At 45.9% G+C, this 23780-nt stretch overlaps 1 protein-coding gene and 1 pseudogene across 4 annotated transcripts in view; one reads left to right on the top strand and one right to left on the bottom strand.

Moving 5' to 3' along the window:
- Positions 1–2257: 2257 nt before the first annotated feature.
- The window catches only part of LOC117072590 (general transcription factor II-I repeat domain-containing protein 2B), a 66151-nt gene continuing 44628 nt past the window's right edge, over positions 2258–23780 (bottom strand). For 2 of the 3 annotated variants that reach the window (XM_033192913.1, XM_033192911.1), the window contains 7 exons: positions 19539–19595; positions 17748–17813; positions 14021–14098; positions 11281–11364; positions 9840–10023; positions 8573–8601; positions 2258–4372 (listed from right to left, as the gene is read on the bottom strand). In XM_033192913.1, the coding sequence (XP_033048804.1) occupies positions 2769–4372; positions 8573–8601; positions 9840–10023; positions 11281–11364; positions 14021–14098; positions 17748–17813; positions 19539–19595 (2102 nt within the window). In that variant the 3' untranslated portion in view covers positions 2258–2768. The remainder of the gene's footprint in view (positions 4373–8572; positions 8602–9839; positions 10024–11280; positions 11365–14020; positions 14099–17747; positions 17814–19538; positions 19596–23780) is intronic. The other variant, XM_033192912.1, reaches the window with a different exon arrangement.
- Positions 13250–13824, top strand: LOC117072591 (annotated as a pseudogene). Its single transcript, XR_004432868.1, has one exon. The product of XR_004432868.1 is annotated as a 60S ribosomal protein L21-like (transcript).

Genomic DNA, 23780 nt, shown 5'->3' on the forward strand with positions numbered 1-23780 from the left:
TCCTGAGTGGGTCATTAGGTGGAGATCCACAGCCTTCCTCCATCCTGGTCACATGAATTCCCCCAATCTGGAAAGTATTCACAATTTTGTGCCACTAATTCCAGAGACTAATAGAGATTACACACACACATACACACGCCTTTAAATGACAACCTGCCAGGAGAAAAATGCTATTTTTTTTTTTTTTTTTTTTTTTTTGAGACGGAGTCTCGCTCTGTCGCCCAGGCTGGAGTGCAGTGGCGTGATCTCGGCTCACTGCAAGCTCCGCCTCCAGGGTTCACACCATTCTCCTACCTCAGCCTCCCAAGTAGCTGGGACTACAGGCACCCGCCGCCACACCCGGCTAATTTTTAGCATTTTTAGTAGAGACGGGGTTTCACCGTGTTAGCCAGGATGGTCTCGATCTCCTGACCTCGTGATCCACCCGCCTCAGCCTCCCAAAGCTGGGATTACAGGCGTGAGCCACCACGCCCGGCCGAAAAATGCTATTAAGGGAAAGATATCACTTTGGGAAGCCGAGGCCGGTGGATTGCTTGAGCCCGGAAGTTTGAGATCAGCCTGGGCAACAAAGGGAGACCCCGTCTCTACAAGAAAAACCAGACAAACCACAAAAATTAGCTGGGCATGGTAGCACGCACCTGTAGTCCCAGCTACTTGGAAGGCTGAGGTGGGAGGATCACTTGAACCCAGGAAGCAGAAGTTGCAGTGAGCCAAGGTCGCACCACTGCACTCCAGCCTGGGCGACAGACTGAGACCATTTCCTTGTTTCCAAAAATGAAAAAGGGAAAGATATTATTGGGTCAACAGAGAAAACTATAGTGTGAACAGTAAACTGGATACAATAATTGCAACAATGTTCAATTTACTGAAGTTGGTAAAGGAAACGTGATTGTGTAAGAGAATATCCCTGTTCTCAGAAAATACTCACTGAAGTATTTAGTGGTAAATGATGTATGTAACTTTCCCTTGAACGATCCAGGAAAATAATGCATATCCATTTATACACATATCATAGATACTCATAGACATTTGCTTATACGCACTTACCATAGGCACTGATTATAGACACACATACACACATATAAGTGAGAGGGAGAGGGAGGGAACGAGGGAGGGAGACAAAGTGATCAAATAATGAAACAAGGGTAAAATGTTAACGATTGAGAGTCTGGCTAAAGGGCATGTGAGTATTTTTCATACTATTTTTATTTTTGCAACTTTTATTTTTGAGACAAAGTCTCACTCTGTTGCTCAGGCCGGAGTGCAATGGCACAATCTCACTGCAACCCCGTCTCCTGGGTTCAAGTGATTTTCCTGCCTCAGCCTCCTGAGTAGCTGGGATTACAGGCGCGCACTACCACGCCCGGCTAATCTTTGTGTTTTCAGAAGAGATGGGGTTTCACCATGTTACCCAGGCTGGTCTCGAATTCCTAACCTCAACTCATACACCCACCTTGGCCTCCCAAAGTGCTGGGATTACAGGTATGAGCCACGTGCTTGGCCACAACTTTTCTGTAACTATTCGAAGCAAAAAAAAAAAAAAGATAACCTCTAAACCTCGACTTACTTTGTCTAACTTTTATAGACAGAGCCTATGTTATTTGCTCTGGGGTTTTCCATTTTAAAACTGACCTTTCTGGTTCCGGGCAAAGGCAAAGACAGATAACATAGGATTATAGTATGTCAGTATGTTTTCAACTATTTCTCCTGAAACTTGGAAACATATTAGACCATGTGGGAGACCACGCAGATGGGAACGGGGAATAAATGTGTATTCATATATACTCCTCCACAAATATATATGTCTCGGGCTGGGCGTGGTGGCTCATGGCTGTAATTACAGCACTTTGGGAGGCCAAGGCAGGCAGATCATTTGAGGTCAGGAGTTTGTGACCAGACTGGCCAACATGGTGAAACCCTATCTCTACTAAAAATACAAAAATGAGCAGGGTGTGGTGGTGGGCACCTGTAATCCCGGCTACTCGGGAGGCTGAGGCAGGGGAATCACTTGAACCTGGGAGACGGAGGCTGCAGTGAGCCCAGATCGCGCCATTGCACTGAAATCTGGGTGACAGAGTGAGACTCTGTCTCAAAAGAAACCCCAAAAACCAAAAAGCAAACATCCACGTCTCTCTCCCTATTTCTCTGTTGATTGATTTAAACTTCGAGATGCCAACTACAGTGCCTATCAGGGTGGCAGGCAGGTAATGTGAATGAATGAAACAGGCCAGGCAGAAGAAAAGTCAAGTATCAATACTACAGTAAAACTTTCTTGATTTTTACTGAGTAGTGAGGCATACAATGTCATATAAACAAGTATGGTACTGCAGATTATATTTCTGATTCAAAGTGGAAAAAAAACTGAAAAAAAAAAGTTCAAGAATTCATTTTGTCGGCTGGGCACAGTGGTTCATGCTTGTAATCCCAGCACTTTGTGAGGTCGAGGCGAGTGGATCACCTGAGGTCAGGAGTTCGAGACCAGCCTGGCCAACATGATGAAACCCCGTCTCTACTAATACAAAAATTAGCCTGGCCTGATGGCACACGCCTGTAGTCCCAGTTACTCGGGAGGCTGAGGCAGGAGAATCGTTCGAACCCAGGAGCTGGAGGTTGCAGCGAGCTGAGATCGCACCACTGCACTCCAGCCTGGGCGACAGAGCAAGACTCCGTCTCAAAAAAGAAAAAAATAATTCATTTTGTCATCTCCTTTGGGCCTAGAAGACTCCAGCCCTTCCCACCGTAGGGCCCTGCCAGGAGTTTTCTCTCCATCATGTTGCGATGTGCAGTACAGAGTCCCACTGGGAATCCTTTAACTGGGAGCAGTATTTTGTTTTGCTCAGTTTCATAATGGAGAAGAGCTGTTCGCAGATGTAGGTGCTCCCGAACATGGAGAGAACCTTTGCGCAGTGGTGCTTGTATTTCGGGTAGCTGCCCCAGAGGTACTTGTAGAATTCTGGTATTCCCACCTTGTCGTATTTCGTCTTCAGGACCGTGTTGCACTGCAGGTCGATCACCTCCATCTGGAGCTCCTCGTGCACACTGTCGATCTTCGTGGAGAACGGGGAGCTGAACAGAGCCAGTTCGCTTTCGTAGAGTTTGAAATCGGACAGCCTTTTCTGGAATTCGGCCTTGAGTTCCGCGATTTTGGGAATGTAGTTCAGGCCGTCGCTTTCATTTCTGGAAACCGATTTCAGGGTGGGAAAGTGGGCCAGATTATTCCTCGCCAAATGAGTCTCCCAGAGGCACAGTTTTGCTAGGAACGCCCGGATCAAGTCATACATCTGCGTGACGATTTGGGAGTGCCCTTGGAGAGAGATGTTCAAAGTGTTCAGGTGCATCGTCATGTCAACCAAGAAGGCCAGGTCTCGGATCCAATCTATGGAGCTCAGCTGAGGCAGGGGTTTCCCTCTGGACGACATGAAGGAGTCGATTTCTTCCAACGATTCGAAAAATCTCTTTAGCACCAGCCCGCGACTGAGCCACTTAATCTCCGTGTAGTACAGGAGGCTGCCATATTGGCTGTCCAGCTCATAGAGCAAGGTTGTGAACTCGCTGTGGTTCAGTCCCCGGGAGCATATCCAGTTCACGGAGTTCACTACCACGTCCATGACGTGGTCCATCTTCAGCTTCTGAGCACAGAGTGATTCCGGATGAATTATACAACAGAGGGACTTCAGTTCCGCACCCTTGCAGAACGTGGCCACCCTGCTCTTCAGTTTTGTGACAAGCCCGTTATTGGCATCCACCATCGCTGGGGTGCCAGTGGAGGCCACGCTTACTAATTTCGACCAGTCGATACAGAACTTTCTCAGACTCTTCTCAACACGCGAAAAGATCTCGTTTCCAGATTTTGTACCCGTCATGGGCACCGTGTCCAGAAGTTCTTCAGACACATCGAAGTTCTCATCGACGCCGCGGATGAATATGGCCAACTGGGTGGTATTATTTATATCCGTGATCTCATCGATTGCGATAGAATATGCCACAAAAGACCTGATTTTTTCACGTAACTTCTCCCATAAGTTCCCAGCCAGGTCCTCCACAGGCTGCACGGGGGATTTCTGGGTTGGACTTGCGTTTGCCAACACTTGTTTTTGCTCGGGACACTCGGTGTCTGACGAGCCTAAGAGATACTTTCTGAGCCCTTTTTTCAGCTCGTGAAGCTTCTCGTCACGCATTCTTTCCGTATACTGGTCGTAGTGCTTGCTGTGGTTGGTTTGATAGTGGCGTCTTAGGTTATATTCTTTGGACACAGACATGCTTTGTTTGCATATGAGACATGTTGGAATATTCTGTACTTCCACGAAGAAATACGCTCTCTCCCACTTTTCTTGAAACACACGGCCCTCTTGGTCTATCTTTCGTTTTCCCACTTTTGACAGAGACAGGGAGACAAAAATATTTCACTTTTCTCTTAACGTTACTATGAGGAAAACAACAGCAAATGCTTGATGAGGCACATGAGGGAGGAAGCGGGTGGGGCGGGGTGTGATTAACAGGAGGGTGACCCACCCTGCAGAGAGGGACGGCTGACCCTCAACTCCAGCAAACTGCTGCCACGCTAGCTGTGGCCAGATGTCATCTCAAAAAAAAAAAAAAAAAAAAAAAAAAGGCCGGGCGCGGTGGCTCAAGCCTGTAATCCCAGCACTTTGGGAGGCCGAGACGGGCGGATCACGAGGTCAGGAGATCAAGACCATCCTGGCTAACACAGTGAAACCCCGTCTCTACTAAAAAATACAAAAAACTAGCCGGGCGAGGTGGCGGGCGCCTGTAGTCCCAGCTACTCGGGAGGCTGAGGCAGCAGAATGGCCTAAACCCGGGAGGCAGAGCTTGCAGTGAGCTGAGATCCGGCCACTGCACTCCAGCCTGGGCGACAGAGGGAGACTCTGTCTCAAAAAAAAAAAAAAAAAAAAGAGAGAGAAGAAAGAAAAGAAAAAGAAAAAAAAGAAAACCAAAATATTCTATTAAAATGCTCCATTCTTCTTCCCAAATGCATCTTTTGTTTTTTTTTTTTGTCGCCCAGGCTGGAGTGCAGTGGCTCAATCTCAGCTCAATGCAACTTCCGCCTCCCCAGTTCAAGCAATTCTTCTGCCTCAGCCTCCTGAGTAGCTGGGATGACAGGCGACCACCACCATGCCCACCTAATTTTTGTATTTTTAGTAGAGATGAGGGTTCACCATGTTGTCCAGGCTGGTCTCGAACTCCTGACCTCAAGAAATCCACCTGCCTCAGCCTCCCAAAGTGCTGGGATTACAGGCGTGAGCCACTGCACCCACCCATAAAACTTTCATGAGTTTTATGAAAGAGTGCCTGGTTTTTCAATGTTGGCCACTATTCCTTTTTTTTTTTTTTTTTTTGGAGACAAAGTATCACTCTGTCATCCAGGCTGGAGTGCAGTGGTGTGATAATGGCTCACTGCAGCCTGGAACTCCCTGGGCTCAGGCGATCCTCCCACCTCAGCTCCCCAGTTGCTGGGGCTACAGGCATGCGCCACCACACCCAGCTATTTTTTCTTTCTTTCTTCTTCTTCTTTTTTTTTTTTTTTTTCTGTAGAGCTGGACTCTTGCCATGTTGCCCAGGCTGGTCTGAAACTCCTGGGCTCAAGCGATCCACCCGCCTTGGCCTCCCAAAATGCGGGGATTACAGGAGCCACCATGCCTGGCCTCATCCTTATTTTTAAAAATACATGAGCCAAACAAAAGACACCTTTGATGAGGTTCAGCACATAGCTGTGCTTGTTACATCCAGTTTAAACAGGAATTATTTGATAATATGTTTGCATTTTCTTTTTAGAGACAGGGTCTTGTTCTGTCACCCAGGCTGGAATGTAGTGCTACAATTATGGCTCTCTGCTGTCTCAAACTCCTGAGTTTAAGTGATCCTCCTGCTTCAGCCTGCCAAGTAGCTGGGGATACAGGTATGATCCACTATGTCCAGCTAATTTTTAAATTTTTTGTAGAGATGGGGGGTCTTGCTATGTTGCCCAGGCTGGTCTCGAACTCCTGGCCTCAAGCAATCCTCTTGCCTTGGCCTCCAAAAGTCCTGGGATTATGTGAGCATTTTAACATATTTTTTTCATTTGATTCCCAATAAAACTGAAATAACAGAGATGGGAATGAGCACAGACAAGGCATATGATTTTTACCTACTGTGAGTCTCAAACGACAAGGGTGACGGCCACAGAACCACACAAAACTCATACATATAAGTGTGTTCAAGTGTACAGGGGCTGCTGCTTTAGATTTAAAGAACCTGGCCACCCTTCAGGTAATCAAGGTATTTCCAGAGTACACACACATAAAAGTGCACCTTAAGAAAACGCAGGCCCTGTACAGCGGCTCATGCCTATAATTTCAGCACTTTGGGAGGCTGAGGCAGGAGGATCGCTTGAAGCCAGAAGTTCAAGGCCAGCCTGGGAAACATAGCGAGACGCCGTCTCTCCAAAAAAAAAAAAAAAAATTAGCTGGGCATGGTGGTGCTGTCCCAGCTACTCCGGAGGCAGAGGTGGGAGAATCGCCTGAGGGCAGGACTTCCAGGCTGCAGTAAGCTATGATCATGCCACTGCACTCCAGCCTGGGCAACAGAGACCTTGTCTCTAAAAAACCCCAATAATAATAACATAAATAAATAAAGCTATTATAAAAGATCAAAAAGTCATTTAGCAATCAGATGCATTTGGGAAGAAGAATGGAGCATTTTAATAGAATACTTTGGTTTTCTTTTTTTTTCTTTCTTTCTTTTTTTTTTTTTTTTTTGAGACGGAGTCTTGCTCTGTCGCCAAACTGGAGTGCAGTGGCACAATCTCGGCTCACTGCAACCTCCCACTCCCTGGTTCAAGTGATTCTCCTGCCTCAGCCTCCTGAGTAGCTGGGATTACTACTCATTAGTAGTAGTAATCCCAGTGGTGGCATGCGCCACCATGCCCGGCTAATTTTTGTATTTCTAGTAGAGACAGAGTTTCATCATGTTGTACAGAAGGGTCTCCATCTCCTGACCTCGTGATCCGTCCACCTCGGCTTCCCAAAGTGCTGGGATTACAGGCGTGAGTCACCGCGCCCAACCTACTTTGGTTTTCAAATGTTACATTAGGAGGTTCCCTGGTTGACTCACGCTCGTGAGAACACCTCTCCATATTCTACTTGACAGGATACTGATTCACTTGCAAGGGCTCCAGGGAAGATATTAAGAATATTTAACAGGGTGGGGGCGGGTAGGGAGAGGGAGAGCATCAGGAAGAATAGCTTAATGGATGCTGGACTTAATATCTAGGTGATAGGTTGATCTGTGCAGCAAACCACCATGGCACACATTTACCTATGTTTAACAAACCTGCACATCCTACACGTGTACCCTAGAACTTAAAATAAGTGTTGGTGGGGGGGGGGAAGAGAACATTTAAGTAGCAGAATGCCTGGGCATTGCTCAATCAGAACAGATGCTGAGCCGGGTGCAGTGGCTCACATCTGTAATCCCAGTACTTTGGGAGGCCAAGGTGGGTGGATTACTTGAGGTCAGGAGTTTGAGACCAGCCTGGCCAACATGGCTAAACTCTGTCTCTACTAAAAAATACAAAAATTAGCCGGATGTGGTGGCACACACCTGTCATCCCAGCTAATCGGAAGGCTGAGGCAGGAGAATCGATTGAACCTGGGAGGCGGAGGTTGCAGTGAGCCAAGATCGCACCACGGCACTCCAGCCTGGGTGACAGAGCAAGACTCTGTCTCAAAAAAAAAAAAAAAAAAAAAAGAACAGATGCTAGTCTCAGCACTGGAAGGGTTCTGGGGGGCCCCTGCTGTGCCAGGTGGAATCCCTTTTGCTTCAGCACTGTAGGGAGGTCAAGCCAAGGTCTAGAGGTGGGGAGGTACTAGAGTGGGGCTGGGGGCCAAATAGGCACTATTTATCAAATAACACAGAGGAGATCGGTACTGTGATCTTGAGCACAGCTGTGCGGGGGGCCTCAGGGGAGCCCCCACCACATAGCACACTTGAATAGTATGCCACATCGGCCATGCGCAGTGGCTCATGCCTGTAATCCCAGCACTTTGGGAGGTGAAGGTGGGCGGATCACTTGAGGTCAGAAGTTCGAGACCAGCCTGGTCAACATGGCAAAAACCATCTCTACTAAAAATACAAAAATTAGCCAGGCGTGGTGGCAAGTGCCTATAGTCCCAGCTACTCAGGAGGCTGAGGCAGGAGAATCGCTTGAACCTGGACGGGGGAGGTTGCAGTGAGCTGAGATTGTGCCATTGCACTCCAGCCTGGGTGACAGAGCAAGACTCGTCTCCAGAAAAAAAAAAAAAAAAAGTGTGTGCCACATCACACGTCACACTCATGGTATGATATAGATTATGCTTCTTCAGACTGTTGTATGAGAAAAAATGCCTGGTTAATCAAACTCAAGTAACAGAGTTATCTAACTTTATCACACGCAGGAAAAATAAAGGATGCATCGAAGGCCGTGTACTTGGGTCCCAGTCTCAAGGAAGCAAAGACCCTGTGGTGAGCGCCCACCCAGACGCTTCCCGCGGCCCAACATTGCCAGAACGTTCTTCTCACCATACAGAATACTCACCATTACTGAGCTCAAGCCCTGGAAGCGGCCTGAAGAGAGAGACACATTGATAAATGCAACAAGCTCATGTTTCCTCTTTTGTCCACTTAGTTTTATTATTTTTTAAATTTTTACTTATTTGTTTTTTTACAGAAGAATATTTATTTATTTATTTAATTAGTTTTTGTTTTTTTAAGACAGAGTCTCACTCTGTCACCCAGGCTGGAATGCAGTGGCGTGACCTCAGCTCACTGCAAGCTCCGCCTCCCAGGTTCAAATCATTCTCCTGCCTCAGCCTCCTAAGTAGCTGGGACTACAGGCGCCCGTCACCACACCCGACTCATTTTTTGTATTTTTAGTTTCACTATGTTGGCCAGGCTAGTCTTGAACTCCTGACCTCAGGATATCTATCCTCCTTGGCCTCCCAAAGTGCTGGGATTACAGGCGTGAGCCACTGCACTGAAATTTTTGATTTTGGTTTTTTTTTTGAGACGGAGTCTCACTCCATCACCCAGGCTGGAGTGCAGTGGTGTCATCTTGGCTCACTGCAGCCTCCACATTCCAGGTTCAAGTGATTCTCCTAAGTAGCTGGGAAACACCTGGCTAATGTTTATTTTTAGTAGGGATGGAGTTTCACCATGTTGGCCAGGCTGGTCTCAAACTCCTGACCTCAAATGATCCACTTGCCTCGGCCTACCAGAATGCTGGGATTACAGGCCTGAGCTACCATGCTCAGCCTATTTATTTATTTTTGGAGATGGAATCTCACTCTGCTGCCCAGGCTGGAGTGCAGTGGCGCCATGTCAGCTCACTGCAACCTCCACCTCCCAGGTCAAGCGATTCTCATGCCTCAGCCTCCTGAGTAGCTGGGATTAGAGGCACCCGCCACCACACTCGGCTAATGTTTGTATTTTTAGTAGCGATGGGGTTTCACCATGTTGGCCAGGTTCGGCTCAAATTCCTGACCTCAGACGACCTGCCCACCTCAGCCTCCCAAAGTGCTGGGATTACGGGCATGAGCCACCGTGCCCGGCCCCACTTCGTTTTATTGGACAAACTTTTGCGGAGTGTTAACTCTATGCTAGGTGCTGTGTGAGCTAAAACTGGGACGGGCTGCCCGTGATCACCAAGGAACAGGGACATGGATACATCTCGAGGAAGCAGAAGATAATGAAGTCACTGCAGGAACAAACCCCCAGCCCAAGTCATGGGGCAGACATTCCTGGGCTGCCACATGCCCACCTTGGGCAAGTCAGAGTCTCCAGATTCACTCTCTTGACTCACTTACCTGATGACTGTGAATTTGATAAACTCAGCTGCCTCTAAGATCCTCCTCATGGAACTGATTTCCAGGTAGCCAGGGGCCTTGAATACCACCCCCGGGGGCATGCCGTCAATCACCACACAGCCAGGGTTGAATGTGATCTTCCTGTAGGGAACTTTCACAGGGAAATCCACGCCAATTGCTTCACCTGTGACGGGATGAGCAGCATAAAACCAGCTGAGTTTGGCTGGGCACGGTGGCTCCTGTAATCCCAGCCCTTTGGGAGACTGAGGCGGGTGAATCACTTGAGGCCAGGAGTTCGAGACCAGCTATGGCTAACATGGCGAAACCCTGTCTCTACTAAAAATATAAAAATTAGTTGGGCATGGTGGCGCATGCCTGTAATCCCAGTTACACAGGAGGGACCCAGGAGGCAGAAATGGCAATTAGCCGAGATCGCCCCACTGCACTCTAGCCTGGGAGACAGAGCGAGACCCTGCCTCAAAACAAAACAAAACAACAACAACAACAAAAAAACACACAAATAAAACTAGCTGAGTTTGTTCCTTACATTTCCTAAACCAGAATTTAGAAGCAGCAAATGACAATACTTATAATCAGTCGTTATTATTTTCCAGTGGTACTATGATGTGTGAATATAATTTTAACATTTTCAAATTGGCATGGGTAGTAGACAAACTCAGTTTCTCCATCCATTACACAGGGTTATCATGGCGCCTACCTGAAAGGTTTTATGGGAGGATTAAATGATCAAACACATGTTGAGCACAAAAAATAATACCCAAGGTGAGCACTCAGTAAAACAAAGATAGCTATTATTATTATTGTAATTAGTCAATGCTACCAAGCAAAAACTCTTCTGTAAAAGACACATTGACTAATTTTTATCATAGCTCTTTCACAAAAAGATCAATTTCTTCCTTTTTTTTTTTTCCTGAGACAGGGTCTTGCTCTGTCACCCAGGCTGGAGTGCAATAGCGCAATCTCAGCTCACTGCAATCTCCACCTCCCAGTTTCAAGCAATTCTCGTGCCTCAGCCTCCTGAGTTGCTGGGATTACAGGCATGCACCACCACACCTGGCTAATTTTTTGTAATTTTAGTAGAGATGGGGTTTCACCATGTTGGCCAAGCTGGACTCGAACTCCTGGCCTCAAGTGATCCACCCACCTTGGCCTCCCAAAGTGCTGGGATTAAAAGCGTGAACCACTGCGCCCAGCCAAGATCAATTTCTTGCAGGATAAAGTTTTTTTTTTTTTTTACAGACCTGGGGTCACTTTGTTGCCCAGGCTGGTCTCAAACTCCTGGGCTCAAGTGATTCTCTAGCCTTGGCCTCCTAAAGTGCTGGGATTACAGGTGTGAGCCAATGCACCTGGCCAAGTATTCTTTTAAAAAGAAGTATTTTAAGTATATGAATTCTGGATATAAAAAGATATAAAAACTTACCAAATTTTCGGCTAAAGAGGTCATTAACTTGTTCTCTTAGCTGTTTAATCTTTTCAATGCTTGATAATCTTTCCTTCTCATTATCTAAAAATAATTGAACAAATAAACAAACCAAGGTTATTCATGTATTTTCTCCCAAGAAAGCTGTTGGGAGAAATGCCTGTTAGCACCCGAGAAAGTGCTTTACCTGGATTGTTATTGAGTTTACTTTTAGCAATAATTAAGCATTTTGGAAATTTGAAAATGGAAGCCATTATAGATAATACAGAATTTTCCAAATCATAACCCTATATAAACATACTACATATTACTTTTAAGGAATATTTTCAATATCATATAAGATAAGGATGTTTACTTTCACCACCACTTTTCAGCCTTAAAATAGAAATCTTAGCCCATGAAATATGACAAGTAAAAGGAATAAGAGGTACTAGGATTAGAAGGAAAGGTATATTTTTATTTTCTTTATTTATTTTTCTTTTTTCTTTTCTTTTCTTTTTTTTTTTTTTTTTTGAGGCTGAGTTTTGCTCTTGTCGCCCAGGCTGGTGTACAATGGTGCAATCTTGGTTCACAGCAAACTTCTGGGTTCAAGAAATTAATTGCACCCCTCCCAGATTCAAGCAATTCTTCTGCCTCAGCCTCCTAAGTAGCTGGGATTATAGGCGCCCACCACCACACCTGGCTAATTTTTGTATTTTTAGTAGAGACGGGGTTTCACCATGTTGGGCAGGCTGGTCTCGAACTCCTGACCTCAGGTAATCCACCTGCCTCAGCCTCCCAAAGTGCTGGGATTACAGGTGTGAGCCACTGCACCCAGTCTATTTTTCTTTGCTTTTTGTTTTTTAGAAACAGAGTCTCACTGTGCTGTGCAGGCTGGTCTCAAACTCCTGGGCTCAAGTGATCCTCCTGCCTCAGCCTCCCAAAGTGCTGAGATTACAGGCACATGCCACCATGCCTGGCCCTTTTTTTGTTTTTATTTTTTAGATTTTTTCAACACTTGGCCGGGCGCGGTGGCTCAAGCCTGTAATCCCAGCACTTTGGGAGGCCGAGATGGGCGGATCACGAGGTCAGGAGATCGAGACCATCCTGGCTAATACGGTGAAACCCTGTCTCTACTAAAAAATACAAAAAACTAGCCGGCGACGAGGCGGGCGCCTGTAGTCCCAGCTACTCGGGAGGCTGAGACAGGAGAATGGCGTGAACCCGGAGGCAGAGCTTGCAGTGAGCTGAGAGCCGGCCACTGCACTCCAGCCTGGGTGGCAGAGCAAGACTCCGTCTCAAAAAAAAAAAAAAAAAAGATTTTTTCAACACTTTAAAATTTTATTTACTTTTGAATAACTAAAGCAATCACATGGCTCAACACTGAAGAAGAGTAATATACAGAAACATCTCAAATGTCTCTCTCCCATCCCTATCTCAGCTGTCAGTTTCCTTCCCTGGAGGAACTATGTTATTAGATTATCTTGTATATTTCCAGATATATTTTACATACACATATTCAGAAAAGAAGATTATTATTATTTATTTTTTTGAGACGGAGTCTCGCTCTGTTGCCCAGGCTAGAGTGCAGTGGTGCGATCTGGGCTCTCTGCAAGCTCCGCCTCCCGGGTTCACGCCATTCTCCTGCCTCAGTCTCCTGAGTAGTTGGGAATACAGGTGCCCGCCACCACCATGCCCGGCTAATTTTTTGTATTTTTAGTAGAGACGGGATTTCACCGTGTTAGCCAGGATGGTCTCGATCTCCTGACCTCGTGATTCACCCATCTCGGCCTCCCAGAGTGCTGGGATTACAGGCGTGAGCCACTGTGCCCGAAAGGAAGATTATTAATGCCGGGCAACAAAACATTTGACCTCTGCGGCCAATTCCAATTCAGCCATAGCTGGTGCTCGGTGCTGCCTGCTCTGAGATGCATTTTCCAGGTAATGCCCGGGCTTGGCCACGAGAAGCAAAATATCTGATTAACAATGTCTGATACGGCCCTTTCGGCCGGAACCGCCATCTTCCAGTAATTTGCCAAAATGACGAACACAAAGGGAAAGAGGAGAGGCACCCGATATATGTTCTCTAGGCCTTTTAGAAAACATGGAGTTGTTCCTTTGGCCACGTATATGTGAATCTATAAGAAAGGTGATATTGTAGACATCAAGGGAATGGGTACTGTTCAAAAAGGAATGGCCCACAAGTGTTATCATGGCAAAACTGGGAGAGTCTACAACGTTACCCAGCATGCTGTTGGCACTGTTGTAAACAAACAAGTTAAGGGCAAGATTCTTGCCAAGAGAATTAATGTGCGTATTGAGCACATTAAGCACTCTAAGAGCCGAGATAGCTTCCTGAAACGCGTGAAGGAAAATGATCAGAAAAAGAAAGAAACCAAAGAGAAAGGTACCTGGGTTCAACTGAAGCGCCAGCCTGCTCCATCCAGAGAAGCACACTTTGTGAGAACCAATGGGAAGGAGCCTGAGCTGCTGGAACCTATTCCCTATGAATTCATGGCATAATAGGTGTTAAAAAAAAAAAAAAAAAAAAAAGACCTCTGGGCTGAAAACAACAACAACAACAACAATGTCTGATATGAGCAAGATGCTTGGTGTGTAGCAACTTGCAGCATATTTTATATTCCCAAACTGTCATTTCTTAGTTGTCAGGGTGAACTAAGTGAAAAATGACAGGTCCAAGAGACCGCCCTATGTCAAAAAAGAATTCAGACAAAAGGAAAAATGTAACATTAGTCCATACCTGGAACAGTCACTTGAACGATGTTAAGATCTTCAACACCTGCTGCAGAGTTTGTAACATTGGATGAATTTGTGTTTCCTTAAAAGAGAGGTTGAAATTTAGAATTTACCAAGAATAAAGCCAATTCGCCTTTAAATATGTCTAAGTACTGCTTTGATCAGAAGCCCAGACTGATTTTTTTTTTTTTTTTTTTTTTTGAGACAGGTTCTTACTCTGTCATCCAGGCTGGAGTGCAGTGGTATGATCCTAGCTCACTGCAGCCTCCACCTCCCATGGTCAAGTGATTCTCCCACCTCAGCCTTCTGAGTAGCTGGGACCACAGACATGTACCACCATGCCTGGCTAATTTTTTTTTTTTTTTGAGATTGAGTCTATCGCTCAGGCTGGAGTGCAGTGGTGCAATCTCAGCTCACTGCAACCTCTGCCTCCCAGGTTCAAGCGATTCTCAGCCTCCTGAGTAGCTGGGATTACAGGAGCCCACCACCACACTCAGCTACTATTTGTATTTTTTTAGTAGCGATGGAGTTTCACCATGTTGGTCATGCTGGTCGAGAACTCCTGACCTCAACTGACTCACCTGCCTGGGCCTCCCAAAGTGCTGGGATTACAGGTGTGAGCCACCACACCTGGCTCTAATTCTTGTATTTTTAGTAGAGACGGGGTTTCGCCGTGTTGGCCAGGCTGGTCTTGAACTCTTGGCCTCAAGGGATCCACCTACCTGGGTCTCCCAAAGTGCTGGGATTACCCAGGTGTGAGCCACCACACCCAGCTCTAATTTTTGTATTTTTAGTAGAGACGGGGTTTTGCCATGTTGGCCAGGCTGGTCTCGAACTCCTGGCCTCAAGGGATCCACCCACCTGGGTCTCCCAAAGTGCTGGGATTACAGGTGTGAGCCACCACACCAGCCTTAAATCACACTTTCAACTTCACTTCTTTTAGATACTTGCACTTAAACTGAGTTCATCAGCTGCAGGCCTGAGCGGTTACTTTTGGTATCTGTCTGTCCACTCCAGTAGGAAAGGGGCTATGTCTGACTGAATTGTCCTTTCCTTTCCATTCTCCCCGCTTATGTACCCTCCACCCTTCATTCTTTCCTCACTTGAACACAGCACAGATGAGGCCCACTTGTGGGTCAGGGCTAATATGCAAGACTTAAAACATTTTTGTTTTAATTTTTACTTTTAGAGATGGAGTCTTGCTCTGTTGACCATGCTGGAGTGCAGAGGCATAAACACAGCTCACTTCAGCCTCAAAATCCTGGGCTCAAGCGATCCTCCCACCTCAGCCTCCCAAGTAGCTGAGACTACAGGTGTGTGCCACCATGCTTGGCTAATATTTTTGTTTGTTTGTTTTGAGGCAGGATCTCACTCCCATCATGCAGGCTGGGGTACTGTGGCACAATTATGGCTCACTGCAGCCTCGACTTCCCTGGGCTCAGGTGATTGGCCCACCTCAACCTCCCAAATAGCTGGGACTACAGGTGTGTGCCACCATGCCCTGCTAATTTTTTGTATTTTTAGTAGAGACAGGGTTTCACTATGCCCAGGCTGGTCTCAAACTCCTGGGATCAAGTGATCTGCCCACCTCAGCCTCCCAAAATGCTGGGATTACAGGCATGAGCCACCAGGCCTTGCCTAATTTTTTTTACTGTTTATTTTTTGCAGAGATGGTGTCTATGTTACCCAAGCTTATCTAGAACTCCAGGGTTCAAATGATCCTCTTGCCTTGGCCTCATAAAGTCACAAAGTGCTGGGATTACAAGCATGTACCATCATGCCTGGTTATTATTTTTATTTTCTAATTTTTTTGCACAGCTAATTATGTTGTCTACAGCACCCCAAAGTACTGGGCGCTAATGGGAATATGGGCTGCTCTATTATATATACACACATTAGAGATTTCAATCTCTTCCTCACAATTTTTTTTTTTTTTTAGATGGAATCTCGCTCTGTCACCCAGGCTGGAGTGCAGTGGTGAGATCTCGACTCACTGCAACCTCCGCCTCCCAGGTTCAAGCGATCTTCCTGCCTCAGCCTCCTGAGTAGATGGGACTCCAGATGTGTGCCACCACGCCTGGCTAATTTTGTGTTTTTAGTAGAGACGGGGTTTCGCCGTGTTGGCCAGGCTGGTCTTGAACTCTTGGCCTCAAGGGATCCACCTACCTGGGTCTCCCAAAGTGCTGGGATTACCCAGGTGTGAGCCACCACACCCAGCTCTAATTTTTGTATTTTTAGTAGAGACGGGGTTTTGCCATGTTGGCCAGGCTGGTCTCGAACTCCTGGCCTCAAGGGATCCACCCACCTGGGTCTCCCAAAGTGCTGGGATTACAGGTGTGAGCCACCACACCAGCCTTAAATCACACTTTCAACTTCACTTCTTTTAGATACTTGCACTTAAACTGAGTTCATCAGCTGCAGGCCTGAGCGGTTACTTTTGGTATCTGTCTGTCCACTCCAGTAGGAAAGGGGCTATGTCTGACTGAATTGTCCTTTCCTTTCCATTCTCCCCGCTTATGTACCCTCCACCCTTCATTCTTTCCTCACTTGAACACAGCACAGATGAGGCCCACTTGTGGGTCAGGGCTAATATGCAAGACTTAAAACATTTTTGTTTTAATTTTTACTTTTAGAGATGGAGTCTTGCTCTGTTGACCATGCTGGAGTGCAGAGGCATAAACACAGCTCACTTCAGCCTCAAAATCCTGGGCTCAAGCGATCCTCCCACCTCAGCCTCCCAAGTAGCTGAGACTACAGGTGTGTGCCACCATGCTTGGCTAATATTTTTGTTTGTTTGTTTTGAGGCAGGATCTCACTCCCATCATGCAGGCTGGGGTACTGTGGCACAATTATGGCTCACTGCAGCCTCGACTTCCCTGGGCTCAGGTGATTGGCCCACCTCAACCTCCCAAATAGCTGGGACTACAGGTGTGTGCCACCATGCCCTGCTAATTTTTGTATTTTTAGTAGAGACAGGGTTTCACTATGCCCAGGCTGGTCTCAAACTCCTGGGATCAAGTGATCTGCCCACCTCAGCCTCCCAAAATGCTGGGATTACAGGCATGAGCCACCAGGCCTTGCCTAATTTTTTTTACTGTTTATTTTTTGCAGAGATGGTGTCTATGTTACCCAAGCTTATCTAGAACTCCAGGGTTCAAATGATCCTCTTGCCTTGGCCTCATAAAGTCACAAAGTGCTGGGATTACAAGCATGTACCATCATGCCTGGTTATTATTTTTATTTTCTAATTTTTTTGCACAGCTAATTATGTTGTCTACAGCACCCCAAAGTACTGGGCGCTAATGGGAATATGGGCTGCTCTATTATATATACACACATTAGAGATTTCAATCTCTTCCTCACAATTTTTTTTTTTTTTTAGATGGAATCTCGCTCTGTCACCCAGGCTGGAGTGCAGTGGTGAGATCTCGACTCACTGCAACCTCCGCCTCCCAGGTTCAAGCGATCTTCCTGCCTCAGCCTCCTGAGTAGATGGGACTCCAGATGTGTGCCACCACGCCTGGCTAATTTTGTGTTTTTAGTAGAGACGGGGTTTCACCATGTTGCCCAGGCTGGTCTCAAACTCCTGGGCTCAAGCAACACACATGCCTTGGCCTCGCAAAGTGCTGGGATTACAGGCTTGAGTCACTGAGCTCAGCCATCCTACCCGCAATTAATCCTGTTAGAAAGAATGAAAATCATACTTGGCAATGGGGCGTTTGGCAACTAACCTTCGATTTTCACCTCGGCTTCAGGGTCCTCATTTGGTTCTTCTGAAGGCACCAGAGGAGTGGAATCTTGAAAAAAAAAATTTCTAAAATGACATTCATTATTAAGTATTCTCCTCATATTCCAACACATTACTGCTCCTATACCAAAAACGTAGCTTATCCTGGCATTTTAAATACATTTCATATATAATAAATATAAACATCATTTAAATTTTACGAGCAATAATAATAGGATAATAAACAGTAATTGAGCCTGGCACGGTGGCTCACACCTGTAATCCCAGCACTTTTGAGAGGCCAAGGTGGGCGGATCACTTGAGGCCAGGAGTTGAAGACCAGCCTGGGCAACATGGTGAAACCCCATCTCTACTAAAAATACAAAAATTAGCCGGGTGTGGTGGCACACGCCTGTAATCCCAGCTACTCAGGAGGCTGAGGCAAGAGAATTGCTTCAACCTGGGAGGTGGAGGCTGCAGTGAGCTGAGGTCGCAACACTGCACTCCAGCCTGGGCGATAGGGTAAGACTCTGTCTCAAAAAAAAAAAAAAAAAAGGATCATTTTGGTAATCCATGTGTTACTATCTCTCTAAGGCAGATACACAACTAAAATTAAGGCCACAGGCCACATTGCCTGTAAATGGACAGAGATGTCCCATGCCTCTAGGTTTGGGAAGGAAATCTTTATTATTATTATTATCATTTGAGACAGTCTCACTCTGTCGCCCAGGCTGGAGTGGAATGGTATGATTTCAGCTCACTGCAGGCTCCGCCTCCTAGTTTCAATCAATTCTCGTGCCTCAGCCTCCAGAGTAGCTGGGATTACAGGTGCCTGCCACCAAACCCAGCTAATTTTTGTATTTTTAGTAGAGACAGGGTCTCACCATGTTGGCCAGGCTGGTCTTGAACTCCTGATTTCAGGTGATCTGCCCACCTCAGCCTCTCAAAGTGCTGGGATTACAGGCGTAAGCCACCATGCCTGGCCCTTTTTTTCAATTATTAATTTTATCTTGGACATACATAAACCACCTTAAGAATTTAGACTTTATTCATATGATGCTCAATATTTATATATGAATGGAGGGAAGTATTATCAAATTTTACTTCTAATGCAAGAATTTCCTAAAATATTATTCAACTCTGTCCAAAAGTATTCTGTCATGCCATGCAAAAGACAAAGCAACAAACAGCAAGTTAACTTCCATATTCAGGTGCTTTAAGTAGAATTACTCTGTGTTTTATAACATCACAGATCAGAAGTACAAGAAGAGATAGAGCCCTTATTATTATATCTTAGGACAAGAATTCAACCATTAATAGTTTTCTGAGAAGACAGGCATGCCAGGAAATCACTTTCTTTATTACATATAACTTGCATGTATAAAAGAGTATGTTCTCTGTAAAATGCTATAAACTTTCAGCTGGGCACGGTGGCTCACGCCTGTAATCCCAGCACTTTGGGAGGTAGAGGCGGACGAATCACTTGAGGTCAGGAGTTCGAGACCAGCCTGGCCAACATGGTGAAACCCTGTCTCTACTAAAAATACAAAAATTAGCTGGGCGTGGTGGCGGGTGCCTGTAATTGCAGCTACTCAGGAGGCTGAGGCACATGAATCGCTTGAACCCAGGAGGCAGAGGTTGTAGTGAGCCGAGATTGCGCCACTGCACTCCTGCCTGGGTGACAGAGTGAGGCTCCATCTCAAAAAAAAAAAAAAGAAAAGAAAAAGAGTACGTTCTTTGTAAAATACTATAAACTTTTTTAAAAGAGAGAGAGAGAATGCTGCATTTTTCTAACCTTCCATTGGTAATTCCATTTCTATTACTTCATTGCTTGTGGAAGAAGGGTGGCTTCCTGAAAGAAAAATAAATAATATAGAACAAAGGGAGAAATATAAAAATGAAAAAAGAAATCATTGAATACAATGCAAACAATTCAATACCCACATAGGAATACACTTGAAATACTTCTGCCCCTTGAAATAAAACTGGCTGCGCGCAGGGGCTCACGCCTGTAATCCCAGCACTTTGGGAGATGGAGGCAGGTGGATCACCTGAGGTCAGGAGTTCGAGACCAGCCTGGCCACCATGGTGAAACCCCGTCTCTACTAAAAGTGCAAAAATTAACTGGGCGTGGTAGCAGGCACCTCTAGTCCCAGCTACTCAGGAGGCTGAGGCAGGAGAATCACTTGAACCCGGGAGGCAGAGGTTGTAGTGAACCGAGGTCACACCACTGCACTCCAGACTGGGCAACAAGAGCAAGACTCCACCCCCCCAAAAATATGAATAAATAAATAAACCTCAAACAAATGATCCTTTGTTTACTTTTTTATTATTTTATTTTGGAAAATTTGAAACATACCAAAGCACAGAGATCACACAGTGAAACACCCACGGCCGCCAGCCCATGTAACCCTGTTTCATCTGCACCCACCCCACCCCTGTGCCACTGGGTGGGTAAAGGGAAGTCCCAGCAGTCATAGAATTCCATGTGGTAATACCGTGGAACAAGTAAGTAAGACATAAGGGCCTCTCTTCCTTTTGCATTACCACAGTATCACGATTACCCTCAAAATTAACAATCGTTCTTCATCCCCGTCTGATATCTAGTCATTGTTTAAATTTCCCTAGTTGTCTATTTATTTATTTATTTATTTTGAGACAGGGTCTCACTGTGTCACCCGGGCTAGGATGCAGTGGTGTGATCTTGGCTCACTGCAACCTCCACCTCCTGGGCTCAAGAGAGTCTCCCACCTCAGCCTCCCAGGTAGCTGGGACTATAGGCACATGCCACCATACTCGGCTAATTTTTTTTTTTTTTTTTTTTTTTTTTTTTTTTTTTTTTTGAGATGGAGTCTCGCTCTGTCGCCCAGACTGGAGTGCAGTGGCCGGATCTCAGCTCACTGCAAGCTCCGCCTCCCGGGTTTACACCATTCTCCTGCCTCAGCCTCCCAAGTATCTGGGACTACAGGCACCCGCCACCTCGCCCGGCTAGTTTTTTGTATTTTTTAGTAGAGACGGGGTTTCACCGTATTAGCCAGGATGGTCTCGATCTCCTGACCTTGTGATCCGCCTGTCTCGGCCTTCCAAAGTGCTGGGATTACAGGCTTGAGCCACCGCGCCCGGCCTACTCGGCTAATTTTTAAAATTTGTTTGTACAGACAGGGTCTCCTGTGTTACCAAGGCTGATCTTGAACTCCTGAGCTCAGACAATGTGCTCACCTCGGCCTCCCAAAGCACTGGGATTAGAGGTGTGAACCACCACGCCCAGCACATAAATGTCCTTTTTTTAAAAAAGTTTTTACTTGGAAAATGTGTTTTATGTTTTATTTTATTATTTTATGTATTTATTTTATTTGTAGACAGTCTTACTCTGTTGCCCGGGTCGGAGTGCGGTGATATGATCAGGATTTCCTGCAGCCTGGACCTCCTGTGCTCCAACAATCCTCCCACCTCAGCCTCCTGAGTAGCTGGGACTATAGGCATACAGCACTAAACCTGGCTAATTTTTATTTCTTTCTTTATTTATTTGAGACAGAGTCTTACTCTGTCACCCAGGCTGGAGTGCAGTGGCGCAGTCTTGGCTCACTGCAACCTCTGCCTTCCAGGTTCAAGCAATTCTCCTGCTTCAATCTCCTGAGTAGCTGGGACTACAGGTGTGCGTCACCACGCCTGGCTAATTTTTGTATTTTTAGTAGAGACAGGGTTTCACCATGTTGGCCAGGCTGGTCTCCAACTCCTGACCTCAAGTGATCCACCCGCCTCGGCCTCCCAAAGTGCTGGGATTACAGGCGTGAGCCACTGTGCCCAGCTAATTTATTTTAATACTTTTTTTGTAGAGATGGGGTCCCACTGTGTTGCTTAGGCTGGTCTTGAACTCCTGGGCTGAAGCAATCCACCTGCCTCAGCCTCCCAAGTGATCACAAGGCACTTTTCCCAGTGCCTGGACCGGAAACTTCAAATTTACAGAAAAGTTGCAAAAATCAAATAGTACAAAGATCCATGTACCTTTTGCCCGGATCACACAATGTTAACATTTTACCCGGTTTCCTTTCATCGGGATGTCTTTCCCTCCCTCCCTCCCTCTCCTCTCCCCTCCATCTGTCATCTATACAAGTGTATATACACATACTTTTTAATATTTTTCCTGAACCATTTGAGGGAAAGTTACATACATCATAGGCCTTGATCTCTAAATAATTCAGTGACTGTTTCCTAAGAATAGGGACATTCCTTTACACAATCACAACAACGCTTTTAAAACCAGGACATTTAGCTGCAAGATGACACCTTGATCCATTTTATCATGGGTATTGCAATTTTCTCAGCTGACTCAAATGTCCTTTAGAGCTTTTCTCTTTTCAGTACAGGATCCAGTTTAGGGCCAGGTACTGTTTCCAGCTGTCCTGTCTTTTAAATCTCCTTTAATCAGGAATGGTTCCATAGTCTGTCTTTGTGTTTTATAACATTGACATTTTTTACAAATAGAAATCCCCTCCTTGGCTGGGCGCAGTGGCTCATGCCTGTAATCCCAGCATTCTGGGAGGCCAAGGCAGGCAGGTTGCCATCACCTGAGGTCAGGAGTTTGAGACCAGCCTGGCCAACATGGTGAAACCCCTTCTCTACCAAAAATACAAAAATCAGCCGGGCATGGTGGTAGACGCCTGTAATCTCAGCTATTCTTGAGGCTGAGCCAGGAGAATCACTTGAACCTGGGAGGTGGAGGTTGCAGTGAGCCACAGTCATGCCACTGCATTCCGGTCTGGGCGACAGAGCGAGACTCTGTCTCAAAAAAAAAAAAAAAAAGTAAACCAATAAATTTCTCTGAGTTTCTCACATTCTGGATTTTATTGACTATGTCCTTGTGGTGATGTTTTCATATGTGCCTGTATTCCATGTATCCCCTAAAAATTGCTGGTTAGCTCTAAAGGCTGGATCAGACGTAGGTCTGATTGGTTTTTTTTGTTTTTTTGTTTTTTGTTTTTTGAGACACAGTCTCACTTCAGCACCTAGGCTGGAGTGCAGTGGTGTCATTATAGTTCGCTGCAGCCTTGACCCCCCAGACTTAAGCGATCTTCCCACCTCAGCCTCCCAAGTAGCTGGGGCTACAGGCATGCGCCACCACGCCTGGCTACTTTTTGTATTTTTTGTAGAGATGTGGTCTCACCATGTTGCCCAGGCTGGTTTGAACTCCTGCCTTGGCCTCCCAAAGTACTGGGATCACAGGTATGAGACACTACACCTGGACTGGTTTGATTTTTTTTGTTTGGTTTTGAAGAATCTTTGACAAAAGTGGTGTGGTGTACTTTCTGCTGGATCCCATCAGGAGACTAGTGACCAATCAGTTCAGGAACTGTCAGTCAGGTCTGTCCATGATAAAGTCTCCATCAGACTTTTATAAAATGGTTGTAATGGCGACTGACAATTATTGCCAAGACGCATTGCTTCATTAGGTGGTACAAAATCATGACAGTCATGACAATTTATGACTTCTTTTTAAAAGCCTTATGGGCATGGTGTGGCAGCTCATGCCTGTAATCCAGCACTTTGGGAGGCCAAGGTGAGTGGATCACCTGAGGTCAGGAGTTCGAAACCAACCTGGCCAACATGGCGAAACCCCGTCTCTACTAATAATACAAAAAATTAGCCAGGCGTAGTGGCATACGCCTGTAATCCCAGCTCCTCAGGAGGCTGAGGCACAAGAATCTGAGCCCAGGAGGCAGAGGTTTCAGTGAGTGGAAATAGCACCACTGAACTCCAGCTTGGGCAACAGAGTAAGATTCTGTCTCAAGAAAAAAAAAAAAAAAAAGTATGTGGATTTAGGCCAGGCATGGTGGCTCACGCCTATAATCTCAGCACTTCAGGAGGCCAAGGCTGGAGGACTACTTGAGCCCAGGAGTTAGAGACCAGCCTAGGCAACAAGGTGAGACCTCATCTCTATAAAAGACAAACAAGAGTACATGGATTTAGGTTAAATAGAATCTATTTCATAACTGTAGGATTATTTACTCTAAATGGCAATATGCTAAATCCTAGGTAA

This window comes from Trachypithecus francoisi, unplaced genomic scaffold (assembly GCF_009764315.1).
Source record: "Trachypithecus francoisi isolate TF-2019V2 unplaced genomic scaffold, Tfra_2.0 Lachesis_group4, whole genome shotgun sequence".
Classification (NCBI taxonomy): domain Eukaryota; kingdom Metazoa; phylum Chordata; class Mammalia; order Primates; family Cercopithecidae; genus Trachypithecus; species Trachypithecus francoisi.